Source organism: Plecotus auritus (genome assembly GCF_963455305.1).
Source record: "Plecotus auritus genome assembly, chromosome: 2".
In the NCBI taxonomy this organism is placed as follows: domain Eukaryota; kingdom Metazoa; phylum Chordata; class Mammalia; order Chiroptera; family Vespertilionidae; genus Plecotus; species Plecotus auritus.
Window position 1 is genome coordinate 45,040,528 of NC_137771.1, and position 21,180 is coordinate 45,061,707.

At 40.0% G+C, this 21,180-nt stretch overlaps 1 protein-coding gene across 1 annotated transcript in view; it reads left to right on the top strand.

Moving 5' to 3' along the window:
- The window catches only part of PATJ (PATJ crumbs cell polarity complex component), a 342,671-nt gene that overhangs the window by 279,890 nt on the left and 41,601 nt on the right, over nt 1–21,180 (top strand). The window contains exons 36-37 of the mRNA XM_080656343.1: nt 15,120–15,203; nt 20,359–20,552. Of these exons, the coding sequence (XP_080512469.1) occupies nt 15,120–15,203; nt 20,359–20,552 (278 nt within the window). The remainder of the gene's footprint in view (nt 1–15,119; nt 15,204–20,358; nt 20,553–21,180) is intronic.

Sequence of the window (21,180 nt, forward strand, 5' to 3'; positions counted from 1 at the left end):
ACCACCAGAGGGCAGACACTCAACGCAGGAACTGCCCCCTGGTGGTCAGTGCGCTCCCACAGGGGAGCACCACTCAGCCAGAAGCTGGGCTCAAGGCTGGCGAGCGCAGTGGCGGTGGCAGGAGCCTCTCCCACCTCTGCAGCAGTGCTAAGGACCCCTCAGGGGATGTCCACCTGCAGGCTTAAGAAGCAGGCCTAAGTCAGCAGATGAACATCCCCCAAGGGGTCCCAGACTGCGAGAGGGTGCAGGCCGGGCTGAGGGACACCCCCCCGCCCCAGTGCACAAATGTTGTGCACCAGGCCTCTAGTTGAAATATAATAAGGAAGTCTGGTTTTTAAAGAATTTGGTCACAAGGATTTGGGACAGAAAATAATAAGGTTCTAAGACTCTCATCTCTTTATTTATATAAATACTGTTTGGAGCCTATCAACTTTGCTCAAAGTGAGATATACTTTAAGAGTTTTAACTAAACACTTAAAAAAAAAAAAAAAAAAACACCTCTCTACTACAGTAGCCATCACAAATCAGTAACTTAATACAGCTACATGAATTTTTTCAGCATAGAGTTGAATATAATTTTGGTTTGTACAGCATTGGACTAAAATTTTACTACCCCACTTTTTACCACCCCTCATCAGCTTAGCCTCACTGCTAAGAAGGTAGTCAACTGTGTATAACATGTGTCTGTACTATTTCTGAACACTGAAGGCCATAGAGGGGAACTCCATTAAATAATATTTAAAAGTAGCATTATTGTGTGGTTGAGAGTTGACCCATGAACCAGGAGGTCACAGTTCAATTTCTGATCAGGGCACATGCCCAGGTTGTGGGCTTGATCCCCAGTAGAGGATGTGTAGGAGGCATCCAGTCAATGATTCTCTGTCATCATTGATGTTTCTATATATCTCTTTCTCTCTGAAATCAGTGAAATTATATTTTAAAAATAAATAAATAAATAATTAAAGTTGCATTGCTCCTCTAAAGCCGCAGATGTGAACTATGATTTCTTCCAGAGAGAAAAAAAAATACCCAATTTATTTATAATATTTTAATACTTCTTTTGGCCCTCATGGGTCTTTCTTGTTAGGAGGGCTTTTTCCTGTAAAACAGGAAAATAAGACAACACTCCTTTTGGATCATGGGTAAATATGTTCTTCGCCTACATATGAAATTTAATGTGAAACCTTTCCGTAGTTAAAATGTCCCCTAGGATTATTTTGTGGGGAATGAGGGCAGAAGCTTTTATGAATATGGCAAAGATTATTCAATTTAGAGTAATACAAATTAAGTAAAACAGGCCTAGAAGCAGTAAAATTAAGCCACATATATAACCCTTTATAATACTGTCTACCATATAATTCTTTATCAAAATTTTCTCCTAAGATGCTTGTTAAAACAATCCACTGAATATCTAGAAGTGTAAACTATAAAATCTCATTCTGTGGAAATAGTTCACCTACACAGGATGCTCATTGATATCCTTCAGCCCACAGGAGACCCTTATTTAATTTTTCTAACACATGACTTCTTTAAATGTTATGGGCCTATTGTGACAACAATAAAATTGCCTTTTGCTGCATGATTGGTGTGTTTATGAGTTACTTTATCTACTTGTTGGCAGCTTGAACAATAAAGAAAACAGTGATTGATAGGCCGAAGTGTCTGATGACTTTGACTCTGCCTAAGGATACATTATTGCATGTTGTGAAATTCTTTTCTAGCAAGTCAGAGTTTAAATCCCCCTGGAGGAGTTTACCAATTTTGTGGGGCTCAGTGATAATTAAGTCCCTCATAGTTGGCTCCTTTAAATTGCACTGTGAGCTACAATAAATCCTCTGGAAATCCAGTTGGCTTTAATATCCATGTGTGATTGGTGTGTTTGTTGTATATTACCATCAGAAGCTTGGTTGAGTTAGATTATGACATCCTGGCTGGTGCTGCTTAGTGGTTGAGCATTGACCCATGCACCAAGAGGTTGCTGGTTCAATTCCCTGCCAGGGTACATGCCCAGGTTGCAGGTTTGATCCCCAGTAGAGGGCATGTAGGAGGCAGCCAATGGGTATTTCTGTCTCATCGATGTTTCTCTCTCTCTTCCTTCCTCTCTCTCTCTAACAATCAATAAAAACATATTTTTTAAAAAGATTATGACATATCAACCCTCCTCTTTCTGAGTCATTTTGATACCTTCTTCAATCTCCAGCCAAATTTTTGATAATCATTTAGCAAACTTTTATTGAGTGCCTACTCTGGGCTTGGCACGGGATGCAAAGAGGAGTCAGTTGGAAGCAGCCCCTGTTCAGAAGGGTTCCACTGAGGATAGGATGTGATACAGAACCTAGATCCATGAACAAGCCATTGTGATATTGTGATAGGTTCAGTAATACTAAGAGATATAGCAGTGACCCATGGGAAGGGTTGATCAACTTCACTGGGGGAGAGAGTCAGAAACAAGTCTTGTAGAATAGATAGATATTACTTGGCTGGCTCAAGCCAAGGAGACAGTGAATAAAAAAGAGCGTGATCCTCAAGCATTTGGTGCCCTTGGTACTTTCCACATACAGATATATAGAATGTCTCTGTAAAAATACAAAAGGAACTTTTTTAAAAAAAATTCTTTATTGATTAAGGTATTACATATGTGTCCTCATCCCTCCATTAAACCCCAAACCCCCCACCCCCCAACTCATGCCCTCACCCCCCTGGTGTTCATGTCCATTGGTTAGGCTTATATTCATGCATACAAATCTTTTGGTTGATCTCTCCTCCTTTCCCCCACCCTCCCCTACCTTCCCTGAAGTTTGACATTCTGATTGATGTTTCTCTGTCTCTGGATCTATTTTTGTTCATCAGTTTATGTTGTTCATTATATTCCACAAATGAATGAGATCATGTGATATTTATCTTTCTCTGCCTGGCTTATTTCACTTAGCATAATGCTCTCCAGTTCCATCCATGCTGTTGCAAATAGTAGGAACTCCTTTTTTACTGTAGCGTAGTATTCCATTGTGTAGATGTACCACAGTTTTTTAATCCACTCATCTGCTGATGGGCACTTAGGCTGTTTCCAAAGCTTAGCTATGGTAAATTGTGCTGCTATGAACATAGGGGTGCATATATCCTTTCTGATTCGTGTTTCTAGTTTCTTTGGATATATTCCTAGAAGTGGGATCACTGGGTCAAATGGTGTGGGATCCCTTAACACGACCCGCATGGTTCAGGGCCCACTCAGGGTCCGGTTTCTGGAGGAGGCTGCACGCTAAAATGAAGAGAGAGACTAGAAAAGAGTTAATTTGGGAAAATGGGGGGCCAGGCGGGATTCCACCTCTAGTGGGAAGACTACCCCTAGGCTCTGGCCTTGCTATCCCTTTTATTGAGGCTATGGGATACACCCATTACCCTTAAGCAGCTTTGGGAAACACCCATAGCCCTTAAGCAGGTAATAATCGGATTATCATATCAGTAAGGATTTACATGATTGCAAGATGGGGAAGTTGCCTCAGTTACCATTGTCTCAATTAGATAGGGAGTGGTTGGCTATGACCTTTCAGAGCTTCAAGGTTGACCAGCCCCTTTCAATTAGTGAGACAATGATTGGTTTCCGGTAAATGGGAGTTCCATTTTTAGTTTTTTGAGGAAACTCCATACTGTTCTCCACAGTGGCTGCACCAGTCTGCATTCCCACCAGCAGTGCAAAAGAGTTCCTTTTTCTCAACATCCTCGCCAGCACTTGTCATTTGTTGATTTGTTGATGATAGCCATTCTGACAGGTGTGAGATGATACCGAATTGTTGTTTTGATTTGCATCTCTCGGATAATTAGTGACTTTGAGCATGTTTTCATATGTCTCTTAGCCTTCCTTCTGTCCTCCTTCAAAAAGTGTCTATTTAGGTTCGTTGCCCATTTTTTTTATTGGATTGTTTATCTTCCTTTTGTTAAGTTGTATGAGTTCCCTGTAGATGTTGGAGATTAAACCCTTATCAGAGATAGCATTGGCAAATATGTTCTCCCATGCAGTGGGCTTTCTTGTTGTTTTGTTGATGGTTTCTTTTGCTGTGCAAAAGCTTTTTATTTTGATGTAGTCCCATTTGTTTATTTTCTCTTTAGTTTCCATTGCTCTAGGAGCAGTATCAGTGAAAAGTTCCTTCGGCATATGTCTGAGATTTTTCTGCCTGTGGATTCCTCTAGTATTTTTATGGTTTCCCTTCTTATGTTTAAGTCCTTTATCCATTTTGAGTTTATTTTTGTGTATGGTGTAAGTTGGTGGTCTAGTTTCATTTTTTTGCATGTATCTGTCCAATTTTCCCAACACCATTTGTTGAAGAGACAATCTTGACTCCATTTTATGTTCATGCCTCCTTTGTCAAATATTAATTGAGCATAGTGGTTTGGGGCGATTTCTGGGTTCTCTATTCTATTCCATTGATATATATGTCTGTTCTTGTGCCAGTACCAAGCTGTTTTAAGAACAGTGGCTTTGTAATACAGCTTGATATCTGGTAATGAGATCCCACCTACTTTATTCTTCTTTCTCAGGATTGCTGCAGCTATTCGGGGTCTTTTTTTATTCCAGATGAATTTTTGGAAAGTTCGTTGTAGGTCTGTGAAATATGCCATTGGTATTTTAATGGGGATTGCATTGAATCTGTAGATTGCTTTGGGTAGTATGGACATTTTGATGATGTTGATTCTACCAATCCATGAACACAGTATGTTCTTCCATCTATTTAGTCTTCCTCTATCTCTTTTTTCAGTGTCCTGTAGTTTTTCACATATAGGTCTTTTACCTCCTTAGTTAAGTTTATTCCTAGGTATCTTAATTTTTTTGGTGCGATGGTAAATGGGATTGCTTTTTTAGTCTCTCTTTCTATAAGTTCACTATTGGTGTAAAGAAATGCCATAGATTTCTTGGCATTAATTTTGTATCCTGCTACATTGCCAAACTCATTTATTAAGTCTAATAATTTTTTGATGGAGTCTTTAGGGTTTTCTATGTACAATATCATGTCATCTGCAAATAAGGACAGTTTTACTTCTTCTTTTCCAATTTGGATGCCTTTTATTTCTTCTTCTTGTCTGATCTCAATGGCTAGTACTTCCAGTACTATGTTGAACAGGAGTGGTAAGAGTGGGCATCCCTGTCTTGTTCCTGTTCTTAGGGGACATGGTTTTAGTTTTTGTCCATTGAGTGTGATGTTGGCTGTGGGTTTTTCATATATGGCTTTTATTATGTTGAGGTATGATCCTTCTATTCCCACCTTGCTGAGTGTTTTGATCAAGAAGGCGTGTTGGATTTTGTCAAATGCTTTTTCTGCATCAATTGATATGACTATGTGATTTTTATCTCTCAATTTGTTTATGTGATGTATTACGTTTATTGATTTGTAGATATTGTACCATCCTTGCATTCCTGGGATAAATCCTACTTGGTCATGGTGTATGATCTTTCTGATGTATTGCTGGATCCCATTTGCTAAAATTTTGTTGAGGATTTTGGCATCTATGTTCATGAGGGATATTGGCCTATAATTCTCTTTCATTATGTTGTCTTTATCTGGTTTTGGTATTAGGGTGATGCTGGCTTCATAGAATGAGCTTGGAAGTGTTCCTTCCTCTTGAATTTTTTGGAATAGTCTGAGGAGGATAGGTTTTAGTTCTTTCTTGAATGTTTGGTATAACTCCCCATGTGAAGCCATCTGGCCCTGGGCTTTTGTTTGCTGGGAGCTTTTTGATGACTGCTTCAATTTCTTCCATAGTTATCGGCCTATTGAGATTATTAGAATCTTCCTGATTGAGTTTTGGAAGGTTGTATTTTTCTAGGAATATGTCCATTTCCTCTAGGTTGTCTAGTTGGTTGGAGTAGAGTTGTTCATAGTATTTTTTAACAATCCTTTGTATTTCTGTGGGGTCTGTTGTTATTGTGCCTCTCTCATTTCTGATTTTGTTTATTTGAGTCCTCTCTCTTTGCTTCTTGGTGAGCCTGGCTAGAGGTTCATCAATCTTGTTTATCCTTTCAAAGAACCAGCTCTTGGTTTCATTGATCTTTTGTATTGTTTTTTTGTTTTTGTTTTTGTTTTTTGGTCTCTATGTCATTCATTTCTGCCCTGATCTTTATTGTCTCCTTCCTTCTGCTCACTCTGGGCTTTTCTTGTTACTCTCTTTCTAATTCTTTGAGTTGTAGAGTTAGATGATTTAGTACCATTTTTTCTTATTTTTTGAGGTAGGCTTGTAGAGCTATAAACTTCCCTCTCAGGACTGCTTTCATTGTGTCCCATAGATTTTGGATTGTTGTGTTTTTGTTGTCATTAGTTTCCAGGATGCTTTTAATTTCTTCTTTGATCTCTTTGGTAACCCAGTCATTATTTAATAGCATGCTATTCAGCTTCCAAGTGTTTGAGATTTTTGGTTTGTTTTTATTGTAGTTTATTTCTAATTTTATGGCATTGTGGTCTGAGAAGATGCTTGGTATGATTTCAATCTTCTTGAATTTGGGGAGACTTTGCTTGTGACCTAATATGTGGTCTATTTTTGAAAATGTCCCATGTGCACTTGAGAAGAACATATATTCCATGGCTTTGGGGTGAAATGTTCTGAAGATGTCAGTTAAGTCCATCTGATCTAATGAGTCATTTAGGATTGCTGTGTCTTTGCTGATTTTTTGTCTAGAGGATTTATCCAGTGATGTCAGTGGTGTATTAAAGTCCCCTGCTATGATTGTATTGTTGTCGATCTCTCTTTTGATATCTTCCAGGAGATTTTTTAAGTATTTGGGTGCTCCTGCGTTGGGTGCATATATGTTTATCAGGGTTATATCCTCTTGTTGTATTGATCCCTTTAGTATTATGAAGTGGCCTTTCTTATCTCTTGTTATGGCATTTACTTTGAGGTCTATTTTTTCAGATATAAGTATTGCTACCCCAGCTTTATTTCCATTTCCATTTGCCTGAAAGATAATTTTCCATCCCTTCACTTTCAATCTGTGTGAGTCTCTTGTTCTGAGGTGGGTCTCTTGTAGACAGCATATATATGGGTTGTGTTTCTTTATCCATTCAGCCACTCGATGTCTTTTGATTGGAGCATTTAGTCCATTTACGTTTAAAGTTATTACTGAAAGGTATATGTTTGTAGTCATATCTATTTTTGTGTCTGTGTTCCTTCTTACCTGTTTATTTCTTCTTTTTACAGTATTCCCTTTAGCATTTCTTGCATTGCTGGTTTGGTGGTGATAAACTTCCTTAGCCTTTTTTTGTCTGAAAAGCTCCTGATTTCCCCTTCAATTTTGATTTATAGTCTTGCCTGGATAGGGTATTCTTGGATTCAGTCCTTTGCTTTGCAACACTTTGTATACCTCCTTCCATTCCCTTCCAGCTTGATGTGTTTCTGTTGAGAAATCATTTGATAATCTGATGGGGGATCCTTTGTAGGTAACCCTCTGTCTCTCTCTTGCCGCCTTTAAGATTCTCTCTTTGTCGTTGATACTTGCCATTGAAATTATGACATGTCTTGGTGTGGGTCTTTTGGGGTTGATCCTGCTTGGGACTCTCTGTACTTGTGTAACTTTTTTCTTCCCCATATCCAGGAAGTTTTCTGTCATTATTTTTAATCCTTGCTGCTCTTCTTGTCCTTCTGGCAGCCCTATTATACATATGTTACTTCGTTTCATGTTGTCCCAAAGCTCCCTTAGGCTTTCCTCCTGCTTTTTAATTTTTTTCTCCAATTGCTGTTCAGATTGAGCTTGTTTCTGTACCTGATCTTCTAACTCATTAATTCGGTCCTCTGCTTCTTCTAGTCTACTGTTGAAACTTTCCATGGTGTTTTTTATTGTAGCTATATCACTTTTCATTTCTTCCTGATTCTTGCATAGGTTGTTGATTTTCTCATCCATCCAATGTATAAATTCCACGACCATTACTCTGAACTCTTTTTTGGTCATGTTGCATGCTTCAATTTCACTAATTTCCTTTCTTGGTGACTCCTCATTTTCTTTCCTCTGGGGATTGTGTTATCTCCCCATTCTGACTATCACCAGAAGGTTCAAACTTTGAGTTGCGTGGACCTGGGCCGTGTGCCGTGGGAACTTCGCACCACCCGAGTTTCACTGAAGTGCTCCGACACTAGGATGTGTGGCTGCCGTGGGTGGGAACCAGGCTTGCCCAGGGTCAGTGTTCCCAGTGTTCAGTGTGGTCTCATGTGCACACCTAGAATCAGGGACCCTGTCTGCACCGTACTGTTGGCGTGTGCCGAAAATGAGTCCCTTAGCGCGTGCCAGGAGTCAGAGTTTCCCATTGTCTGCATCAAGAATCGAGTATCAGAGTCTGTGTTGCCTCATGCAGCTTCTTGCTGAGAATCAGGGTCCCCGTGTGCGCATGTGCCAAGAATTGGAGTCACTGGCTCTTAGTGTGAATGTGCTGTGGGTCAGGGATCCCAGGCGCACACGGTAAGAAACAGAGTCAAGTCGGTGGTGCTCAGTGCTGCCTCTTGCTGGGAGAATTTGGGTCCAGGTCACCACAGGGGACTGGGTTGCACAATAGCTCTGTGGCATGCCTGCACTGCGAAAAACTGACTTCCGTGTGCACTTTCCCAGAATCAAAGTCAGGTGGCACTGCCGCCCTGTGTGGGCTTCGGGTTTGTTTGCCAGATTGTGTTGCAGGGAGAAGATTCCAGTCTCTCAAATTCCAGTAGCAGCGCTGCAGTCCGCTCGCTCGCGCTCTCAAGCTCAAATTCCCCGTAGGGGCGCTGAGTCCTGCGCGTGCTCTCAAGCTCAATTTCCCGTAGGGGTGCTGCGGCTCCAGCGAGGGGCAGGTCTATCAGTTACTATGGCGCTATCCACAAGCCTGCAGGGAGGGGGATAGTCTCTTTGACTCACAGAAATCTGCTGCCGGGAAGTCTGGATTCTTGTTGTCTGTTGGTCTGAAGCTGTGGTCGCAGTTCTCTGTCCTCAGTGGCTGCAGGGTTCTGGTTTGTGTCTGAGACCAGGATCCTAGTCCCAAGCAGCTCTGTTTCTCAAGATGGCTTGGTCTCCGTGCCCGCACTGGCTGCCCAGAAGTGTCCGCTTTGTGCGTGGGGCTCCGCCATCTAAGACTGCCCTGTTTGGCAGCCCCTTGGAGGACCTGCAGAATCTGTCCCTAGCTCACACACACACACACCACACATGTCTACACTCTTCTCTATGGGTTCCTCACTCTCTCAAACTCTCTCCCTCCCTATCTTCCTGCCGGTCGCCATCTTCCCTTCCGACAAAAGGAACTTTTTTTTTTTTTTTAATATATTTTATTGATTTTTTTTTTTTTTTTACAGAGAGGAAGGGAGAGGGACAGAGAGTTAGAAACATCAATGAGAGAGAAACATCGATCAGCTGCCTCTTGCACACCTCCCACTGGGGATGTGCCCGCAACCAAGGTACATGCCCTTGACCGGAATCGAACCTGGGACCCTTCAGTCCACAGGCCGACGCTCTATCCACTGAGCCAAACCAGTCAGGGCAAAAGGAACTTTTAATAGGTTTGTTTCTAGTTAGGGAAATTGAGTGGCTGAGGGATTGATGCTGGAGAGAAACTTTTCAGTGTATACTACTTTGAATCTAGTACCATGTACATGTATTATCTATATTTAAAAATAAATAAGAACTTACTCTTTTAGGAATTGGTACATTAAAACAGCAATCCCTTAAGCAATATGATGAATTTGCTTTCCAGCTTCTTCCTGGGTGTCTATTTCTTTAATGGTATCCATAATGGTGGAAAAAATTAATTTTTCTCAGGTAAACCTGTTTTGACATCAGCTGATGAGGGAGAAGTTTGTAAGCAGACAACTTTTCCTACATCTCTAAAATCCTTCCTGATCCTTCTAATTAGGGAAAACCAAATATTTGAAAGATTCTGCAACTCACTGATCAAATTCTTCCCTGTGTCTAGAGTTGGCAAGTCAAATGAGTAATGTAGAGTGTTCAGAGGGAAATTGTTAGTGTAGTCTCAGGCAGTAAGTAAACAGACCATCTTACTTAAATTTCTATTGGCCCAGTCAAAGTCACACAACTACCAAGAGGAAATTAGTTTTGGGTATAGTTGGCCATCTATAAAAGAGTCTCAAATTTATATGTCATTAATTAGGAGAAATATGTTTCCTTGGACTGGACAACTTTTTATTTTAAACACTGGAGGCCTGGTGCACGGGATTAGTGCACTGGTGGGGGGCATGGCCTGCAGGGATCGGCTCACTGTGGGAGTGCCAGTCAGCTGAGCTGCTGTGGACCTGCACCTCCGGGCAGCCCTCCCACTGTGGGAGTGCACTGACCACCAGGGGGCAGCTCCTGCATTAAGCGTCTGCCCCCTGGTGGTCAGTGCACATCATAGCAACTGGTCAACCAGTCATTCAGGTCGTTCCGCCATTCAGTCGCTGGGTGTTTATTATGTAGGATAATTTTATCACTTGTATTTAATGTTTTATAACCGCTCCTGTAGAAAAAAAAAATCATTCAATGAATACTATGGGTGCACAGACTGAAAAGATGGACAGGAGGAAAGAAGGAAAGGAGGGAGGGAGGGAAGAAAGTAAGGGAAGGAGGGAGGGAGAGAGGAAAACGATGGAATGAAGAGAAAGAGAGAGATTCTATGTTGGGTTGGGGAGAGGGCCTACCCATTGTGCTTTGTGTCAAACCCCTAGTCATGTGCCAACACTGGCAAGAGAGATCCACAAATCATCACCCCACCTCATTAAGCCAAAGGCTTCAATTTTCACTTCCACAAGTTGTCTTTCTGTTCACTCTCTATAAAATGATCAGCTCATGCCCTCAAGGCTTTTGCTATTGAGTTGAGGAGACAATATTTCAACAGAATTGATGCCATATGGAAAATCCCAAGTAAGCTTTTATACAAGTGCAAAATGAAATATTCAAAACAGATGAGAATCTTGCTATAGTGGTAGGAACACAGACTTTGGCATTAAACAGTCCCAAGTTCAATTTAATCTCTCCTACTTGGAAGCTGTAAAGACTTGGTCAAGTCTAAACCCTTCTGAGCCTCTGTTTCCCCAATTGTAAATGAGACTAACAATACTGAGGTTGCTTGGTTGTTATGTGGAGTAAATGGCTACAAATGGGAAGTGTGTAGCATCTTTGGTACATATTGTTAAATGAATGAGATGTTACTGCTTCCTGGCAATGTGCTGGCACTGTGTGTAGGTAGTATTGTTAAAACCATATGAAAATGAGGATGCTAAGGCCTGTAGAGGTTAACAGTCTTCCCAAGGCCCATGGCCAGAAGGAGCAAGGCCAGGATTTGAGAAGTCTGACTCGAGAGGCCTACCTCAAAATCATTTGTCTCTAAAGCCACAAGCCAGCAACCCACCCCCAGGCAAATGATTATTAGGCTGCTACTAGAATGGATGAGTTTTTAAGTCATTGGTGTGGGTAGACAGAGTCACTGAAGTTTTCTAGGGTGGATGAATGTTATTTAAATGCACAGAGATAGGAAGGGATGAGAGTGGGGGAAAGGGCGCTCAGAGTTGTACCAACAAGTGGTTTTGTGGGAAAGCTTCAGAGCATTAAAATTTAGAAAGAAATACGAGGAGATAAGAAGATGTATATCATCAATTCCAAATTTTATATTTAAAACAATGAAAGTCAGTCTTTCATTAATGACCCATTATTTCACCTAATCACAATTTTTCTAAAGCCAGAAGTAAAATTTCTTAGATACTTTCAATTACCATTTATATTCAGTGGGCCCTGATATTATGCTAAGTGAAGTAAGTCAGTCAGAGAAAGACAAATACCATATGATTTCACTTATATGTGAAATCTAAAGAACAACATAAACAAACGAACAAAACAGAAACAGACTCACAGGAACAGAAACAGCTGATCATTGCCAGAGGGGAGTGGGGTTGGGGGACTGGGTAAAAGAGGTGAAGGGATTGAGAAACGCAGATTGGTAGTGACAGAATAGTCACAGGGATGTAAAATACAGCAGAGGGAATATAGTCAATGATATTGTAATAACTGTGTATGGTGCAGATGTACAATTTTAATGTAGCCTTGTCAAATAGATGCTTTATATATCCCAATCTAGTATCTTTTTTACTCTTCTGTCCTACCCTATAAACTATATAACTTTTGAAGAATAAATAAAATCTGTTTTTCTTTTCAATTCACCACCCCCCTTTCCAATTTAACTATTAGTCCCCTCTTACCTCTGTCACCCCCAGTTAATGCAACTGTCCAGAACCACACAAGGGCACGTGGTAAGAAATGCAGACTTTTTCTATCAATAGTCAGAGTGTCTCATGTTCTCTTGTATTTTCCCTGATAAGTTTAAGAGAAATCAGAGAGTAGTCAAACAAAAGGAAAGAAATAATGGGGAGTTTTTCATATAGAAAGACTCATGGCCCAAAAACAGATCATTGGCAGTGAGTTCAGCATTTATTTGAGTCTATTAACAGTATATTTATTTTATGTATAATAGTTCATTGAGCACCCAGAAAGTATATAAGAATTCAGGCTACTTTTATGGGATAAAAACTTTATGGGGTCTTTTCCTTCCTTTTGAGTATGTATGAAGAGAAATTTCCCATTTGACTTTTGTAATGTTCCATGATCAAAGGGGTTTATGCTGAAAATTAAGCTCTGTAAAAGCCATGTGTAGTATGAGTTCAGTCTGATTCTCCCCATCCAGTGACGATGGGCGTTTGACCACCAAACTGAAAACCGGCGTAACATAGGGCATTACCGGGAGCTTGTGTGAGTTTCTCCCCGCATTACCTTCATAAAATGGCTCTTGGTGTCATCTTAGCAGTGTTATTGGGATCACCTCAAGCCACTGACCCAGCAAGTTTCTTCAAAACCATTTCCCTGGAACAGTTCAGAGGAACAAATTCTTGGCAGTGTAAATGCTCCCTGGGCCTGGAAATTTCATAAGTCATTTACAACAAAGAATGGTCTAAATCCATTACAGTACAGAATCTGAAATGTAAATTGTCTGAATCAAGGAACCGTTCCTGGCTTTTGGGGGCTGCTTCTCTCATTGCTATCATAAAGAATGTTTTCAGAACTGTGTGGCGAAAAAATGAAATTATTTAATATTGTGAAGATATTTGGAATCCAGATGAGTCACATAGTTATAGACCTCTTATTTTATTTTGCGGCTTCACTATTCAAGAATTTGTGTAGGCCTGGCCAGTTTTGCTTAATGGTTAGATCCGAAGGTTCTGGGGTCCGATTCCCGGTCAAGGGCACATACCTCTGTTGCAGTTCCCCAGCCCCAGCGGGGGCATGTGTGGGAGGCAACCAGTTGATGTGTCTCTCTCAAGTTAATGTTTTTCTCTCTCTCTCTCTCCTGTTCCTCCCTCCCTTCTACTCTCGTTCTCTATAAACCAATGGAAAAAATATCCTTAAGTGAGGATTTAAAAAAAAAAAAGTATTTGTGTAGGAACCTTCTTTTTTTAAGGAGTAGATTTGGTTGGAATTTTTTCCTGTCTTATTTATTATATTTTTGCAAGAAATATTTTATTTCTTTATTTACTTAATGTCAATGTAATTCTAATTCTGAGGCTCCATAGTTCTGAACTAAAGCATAATTCAACCTCAGTCATTTTGGCAGCTCATGAACTCTCAGGGTTCCTGTTTCTTCAAAAGCTCCCAGACATGGATAGGCCCCTGCGGACATTGTCATCAGTCCACCCTGGTAATCATCAAGCCCATAGCTACCCAAGCCTACATGATCTCTTCAAGACTAGAAGTACCAGAAGTCCCGCTGCTTCTTAGCCCCCGTGCTTGGGACACAGGACTTCTTTCAAGATGGATCATTATACCTCAAGCCTGACCCCCCTTGACCATTGCCTGTGGGTTCTTGAACCTTGTGTGTGTTCTGGGGGATTGGGAAGCAGGGAATGGGAGGGCACCAGGCAGTGCAAGGCTCCAATCCTCACTTCTCATGGAACCCACAGATCTCTGTTTGTAGTCTCCTCTAAAAAGCTCTTTTCTTCTCCCAGTGGCCTTCTAAGACACCTAGCATAATCCATTCAACAACATCTGTTCAGTTACTTTTATTAACAACAGAAAGAACCAATGACTTCTGGTTGCTGCCGTTTTCAGCTCCACAAAAATACCCAAGGCAAGAAATTTCAAAGCTTACCTACTTGCTCGATATGAAAAATTGTGTGAATAAACTTCATTGAATATTTTTAAAATAGTCTCCCCAAAACATATAAATTTTGGCTGTATAGATGTAAATTGTCTGGAGGGATCCTGATGAAACCATTGATGGTGGTTGTCTCTAGGGAGTGTCACCGAGGGCCTGGTGTGGGAGGCATTCTCCTTCAGTGTTCGTTTTTTATTTGTTTTGTTTTGTTTTGTTCTCCTTCAGTGTTTACTGTGATATTTCTTGAGTCCTTTATGGTACAAGTTATTTTTATGGTGATAAAAAATTTAAGACGATTAATTTGAAAAGATACAAATTATTTTTTAAATTCATTAACAATGAAACCCTTTCCTCAACCAGAGCTTACCTACTTAGATACTGTCCTCATTTTATGACTCAGAATTCCTGACTCAGAGTTTAGGAGTTAATTTGCCCAAAATTCCAGTGGCAGAGTCAGGATTCGAACCTATAGATGTCTTGCACTTAAAAGCACGAATGCTCTTTCCCCTACTCCATGCTCTCTCCAGGGCCAGTTCATTCCACTAAGTTCTTTTCTTTAATTGCCCAAGTAATGAGGCCTGACAACCCCCATTCATCAGGCCACACATCTATGCCAAATCCTTGAATACCAATAAATACCTGAAACCATGTTTCAAAATATACCATAAAATATAAATAAGAATGACACATAGTTCACCTCAAGTTCATACACAGCAGCAATGTTCAGAGTTTACAGTAAAACACATGGGGGAAGTTTAACTTGAAATATTAGGCAAAGCCAGGCCTAAAGGAATGAAATAATAAGCTTAGGAAAAATTAATTATACCTCTGCATATGTCATAACTGTATATTTTGTTTATCTTTAGGTCAAATAAAATAACACATTATTAACAAATAGCAAGTTATGGATTGCTGCCTATGGGTTGGTGGTTTGTTTAAGGAAGCATTTGTGGTTGTTGAAAATTAATAAGAATTTATTTTTTATAGGATGCTATAGTTATACATGAAGTCTATGAGGAAGGAGCAGCAGCCAGAGATGGAAGACTTTGGGCTGGTGACCAGATATTAGAGGTATATGATTATGAATTTTATTTTGTACCAATACATATGGTTTCTTTACTAACTTTAATCCACAAAATCAAATTTATATATTTGCTATCTTCTATTCCACTATATCAATTATTTCTCTCCCATTTAAGAAAACATGTACTTATTTTTTCCTGTTTTTAATGCACACTGAATAAGTATCATTAGAATTATGAAAGATTATAAATCTAAATCTGTCTGTGAAAACATTTTTTAATTCAAGGGATAAGTACTATTTATGGTTCTATAATCTTAATGTCAAATGAGACTATGTAGTATTACAATTAGATTTTTTTTGCCTTCTCTATTATACCTTCCTAAATTCCCTCCTAAAAGTGCATATACATAAACATGCACACCTGACATTTTAAAGACTTTGCTGTAACTTTAAGTAATATTTTCTTATTCCTAATAAATCTTTAAGTCAGATGGAGGTCCATGCCTTGCCACATTTGTTTTCTAGTTGGTGAAAATGTAGAATCTTTTCCCTTTAGGTGGTATATGGTACTTATTAAAAACTGAAATGCTTAACTTGCCTCTTTCAAATGGACTCTCATTTAGCAAAGGCGTTAAAGCCTTTTAAAAAGTGCCAAGGCAGGCAGTGTCTGAAAAGGAGAACGGATGAATGGAAGTCAATGCCAGGCGTTCTGGTAGGTGGAACTAAAGAGCTTTTTCAATGGTGTGAAACCTTTAGGCAACATTTATTTCTTCCATTGGATGAATTTAATTGAATAGTTAACATTTTATGGTGGGCATGTGCATTTTTGCTTTGCAACTTTAATATACGACATTATGAATGACATCATAGCATTTTATTTTTCCCTTTGGTGGTTCAAGTCTGCCTCCCAAGATGAAACCAGAGATATAATTAAGGGCAGAAAATATAGGCAAAAAGGAGTTAAAAGAAGCCAGGCTGACTGCAAATTAAATTCAGGGCAAGTTATAGGATTTCTCTACAGGCCTTTACTATGCTTTATCATTGGATTAGGACGTATTCCCAGTACATTCATTTAAGGTACAAGTGTATGAGGTTAGAAAAATAAGTGAGGCCTCTTTGGGAATTGGCTTAACTGTGTAAGCATACAACACCATTTTGTAATGGTTAGGAGTTTGGGGGTGGGTTTTTTTCTCCCTGGATTTTCTAATTAACAGGTTGTACCATAATTAGTTTTATAATTGAATAAACTGAATATTCAAAAGAGTACAGATGCAACCATTGCCTTGATACTTATATGATTGTAAGCCCGCAGATTATTCTATAATGGCTTGTATGGGCATTATCCTGATCATGGCAATGATTGCATAGGTATAAATTCATATAAATTCACACTATAAATTGTACACTTTAAATATGTATTGTTTATTTTACAACAGTTATACCTCAATAAAAAATTTTAACCAGATCTATTGTATTGAATAGACCCTCAGCTATAGCTGCTCTCTTCTATAAAGTATATTCATGGACAGGTGAACACTCAAGACAGGTTGGCATGAAAAAAGGAAATTTAAGTAGAAGGAGAATTTATAAGGTCAAATAAACTATTTCCTGGCATCTAGCCACCATATTGTAACCAATATGGATGAGTGGTCTACACTTTTCATTAAAGATGGCCAGGATAGGATCTAGTCCACAATAGCATATCATATATTTAGTTAAGAAAGATAGCTCTTGTCCAGCCAGCATGGCTCAATGGTTGAGCACAGACCTATGAACCATGAAGTCACTGTTCGATTTTTGGTCCGGGCACATGCCCAGGTTTCGGGCTTGATCCCCAGTTGGGGGTGTGCAGGAGATGGCTGATCAATGATTCTCATCATTGATGTTTCTATCTCTCTTCCTCTCCCTTCCTCCATGAAATCAATAAAATTATATTTTTTTAAATAAAGAAAGCTAGCTCTCAGTTTGGTCAAGTAACATGTTTCCTTTCTAAACAGCTATAGACCCCACTTTTGAATTTGTAGTGATTGCAGTTGCTGTGTGCAGATGCATGGTAATGCATAATCAGGTTGGGCTGCAGGTTGCTGGGAGAAGACAGGCAGCTTTGGTGTGCTATATTTTGAGCCGATGAAGCAAGGCAACTCTACATTGGTGCTTTTTCCCAACAATGGTCTTTCTGTTCATGAGGGTCCTCTGCATTGTGCACGCTGGCCTATCATGGTTCTCATTCTATCCTCATGTTAAACATAGGATATGCCAGATTTTGCTTACAAAGATATAGTCAAATAATATTTTTGCATGGCAAGATTTATGATTCTATGATTAGCATGGACCATCTTCTTTCTGGTTGTCATTTTTAGGGTCATTTCTTCTTTTTATTTTACCTCTTCTTCTACTATTCTCTGCTATTTGTGCAGGTGAGAGCAGAAAGAGTAGAGAGCTAATGCCTGGTTTTCCCTGTGGAATAAAATAATGAGGATTATTCTTCCCTTCTAAAGCAATGGTTCACCCACCTTCCCACTGCCCATCCTACCCATGGGATGTGATATATTCATTGACAACTGGGGCTTCTGATGGCCCTTCCTCTCAAATAAGGAGCCCTGCTATTACTACCCCTATCCCTCTACAAGCAATGCTCTGAATAATGCATATAGTGCTTCTGTAAGGCACTTAAGGTAATACATCACTCCACAATATTCTAGCCACATAGCAATATTTCTCTTATGAGTAGTGTGCATTTAGTGGTGTCTCTTGATAAGCAGAGGAGGAAATGAAAACTGAACTTGGAGCAGATCACTTTGATTTGAGCAGACATCTCAAAGCCGGAATTTAGTATAAATTGCTTTTGTAGTAGTAGAGTTTAATGACAATGCTTTTAATTAAAAGTTTAATTGCTAGGGTCCTTCAAAAGGTATTTTAGAGGGCTTAAAGAATTCTCCTTCGATCCATGGAGGTAATTTTTTTTTTTAACTGAGTAGCAGAAGTGGTCTTGTGTGCCATCTATTGGAATACACGGAAATAATCAAGTCGGCCACATTTTCTAGAGACATTGCTTTCCGCTTTGTTCTTTGGGTTTACTTCAACAATGAGAATGCATTCATGGGCCTAAAGTAACAGGGAAGGCTGGTGCTGAAAAGAAACAGCTCTGACTGCCTTTACCTCAATTCGTTATAAAATGTCAGCTTCTAACATATCGAGTTTATCCAGCCCTGTGCTGAATGCATTGCAGGATTTGTTCCATTTAATCCTCACAACATTGAGCAAATATTAGTATCATTATTATCTCCAATTAATAGATGACACTGGTGAAGCTTAGCTTGAGTAATTTACATAAGGTTTCACATAATAAGTTGGAATCAGCACTCAAACTGAAGTCCAGCTATATCCAAAACCCATGCTTAGCCACTATCATTCCAGGTATAGTTCATCTGAGTACCAGATATACCAGAAAAGAAACAGTAGCTTGAAACTTAGGCTTTTAAACATTTTCTTGGCTGACAGAATCAGCTTTAAGAAACAGCTCAAAACTCACTTTCTCTGAGAGGGGCTCATTCCTCTTTTCTCCTTTTTTTGTCACCATTCTTTACGACAAGAGTCCTTAGTCAGTTGGAATGTTAGAATTGGAAAAAGCCTCAGACCAGCCCCTCACTGTACAAATGAAGGAATAGAGGTCCACAGGTAGACGTGGCCTGCCCAGGATACACAGGGATGGACCAGATTACAGCTGTCGCCAACTGGTGGTCCACAGACCACTGGTGGTCCATGAGGTCGGAAAGGTTGGCGACCGCTGGTTTAAGGAAACCTTTGGAGCAATGGTCACCAACTGGTGGTCCGCGGACCACTGGTGGTCCGTGAGGTCCAAAAGGTTGGCGACCGCTGGACCAGAACACAGGTGGAACCAACACCCTGAGGTAACGCTTCCATTTTGCCATCCTCCTGGCTATGAATGGCCTGGGCCCATCCTTCCCTGTGTTTCGCTCTTCCTAGCTGTGACCTTGAGAGAATGGCCATGACTCCCTTCCTTTGAATCCTGAGCTATTCTGCTTCTCAATTCCTCCCTTGTGTCAAATTCACTAACCAACATCAATCCTTGGCTTTCTCTGTGGCAAGGGGCTCCAGTAACCCATTCTAAGAGTAAATTTTGAGGCAGCATTAGTATATAAACTAAAAGAGAGTCCAGAAAGATAGTCCATTTCAAATTTTGGCTCCTCCACCTGCTCACTCTGCAACCTTGGTCAAGTCACTTAACCTCTCCATGCCTGTTTCCTCATCTGTAATATGGTGATAATGTTTATTTCAGAAAGTTAGTATAAGGATTAAAAAGAGTAAATATTCATGAAGGGCTAATATACAAGTATTACATAAGTATTTGTTAAGTAAAGAATAAGTTAGCTGTGATCTCCATTTAGCAGACAAGGAAACAGGTTCCATGACTTTTGCCAGAAGTAGGCTTACTCAGCACTATTTTCAGGACAGTTTGCTGTCTCCCGTGTGGTCGTATCTGTGCTCACTCAGATCCAGATTCAAATGAATGGACTTCAGCAGGTCTTAGACGCTGTTGAAAATACTGGTCCCTCGTTTCCTCCAGCCTGTTCTGAAGTACATGTGATTCAGCAGTTAAAAGTGAGGAAGTCAAATTCAGTAAGGAAACTGAGTCTAAAAGCGCTGACCGCTCTGGTTGGTGTGGCTCAGTTGGTTAAGTATTGGTCCATACACTGAAAGGCACTGAAAGATCACTGGGTTTGATTCCCAGTCGGGGCACATACCCTCCTTTCCTCTCTCTCTAAAAAAAAATAAAAATAAAAAAAAAATCAATAAAAGCATAAGTTGTTTTTTTTAAATGCTAACCAAACACTAATATTTATTTTCCCTTTGACCTTAGTTAAATGAGCCAGTTCATCCTCTCTCTCTCTCTCTTTCTCTCTCTCTCTCTCAATTCCATGGTAAAGTTCACAGCTATGCAAAATTGCATGATCATATATACTAACCCACCCTCCATGCTTATTTGGGGTGGGGAGTATAAAGGGTCACCTCCTTTATATTTGAAGCAGCTACGACTGCTACTGTCAGTACCTGTGTGCTTTGAGAATGGATAGAAATTTCTAGAGGTTTTTCACTGGTTGAATCAAGGTGCTCCAGCAGACAGAGCAGGGTGAGAGGCCTCTGCTGTCACCAGCTCATCTTGGATGCCTGTTGTTCCAGGTTAATGGGGTTGACCTGAGGAACGCCAGCCACGAAGAAGCCATCACAGCCCTGAGGCACACCCCCCAGAAGGTGCGACTGGTGGTGTATAGAGATGAGACACACTACAGAGACGAGGAGAACTTGGAGTTTTTCCCTGTAGATCTGCAGAAGAAGACTGGCAGAGGACTGGGCCTGAGCATCGTTGGGAAACGGTAAAAAAAAAAAAAATGCTATCCAGGTCAGGATTGATTGGCCTCTTTCCTTCAGAGTTCTAAGGACTAATGCCTATAAACACTGAAAGATAGCCCTAGTCAGTTTGGCTCAGTGGATAGAATGTCAGCCTGTGGACTCAAGGGTCCCAGGTTCAATTCCAATCAAGGGTATATGCACGGACTCGATCCCCAGTAGAGGGTGTGCAGGAGGCAGGCAATCAATGATTCGCTCTCAATATTGATGTTTCTATCTCTCTCTTCCTCTCCCTTCTTCTCTGAAATCAATAAAAAAAACACACATTGAAATATAAAACCTAGTATAAACTGATAATATGATTTCTAAAATTAACGTATTTATGAATACTTGAACAACATAGGTCATATTTCCAAGCAAGATCTTACTGCCAAAAAATGTCATAGCAAGAGAAAATTCTAACCTCAATCAACCGGACTGTCAGGCTTACGCCCTTATCAAGTATGAACAGTTAGCATGTTTCTTTCAATTTATAGTCACTTAGATCTCAAGCTTGCAGGGGTTAATTGAAACAATGATACCCAAGAAGCAGTTAATATCAAGAGAGAAATTTATGCAATCTTGGGTTAAGAAAATTACTCTGCCATGTTAATT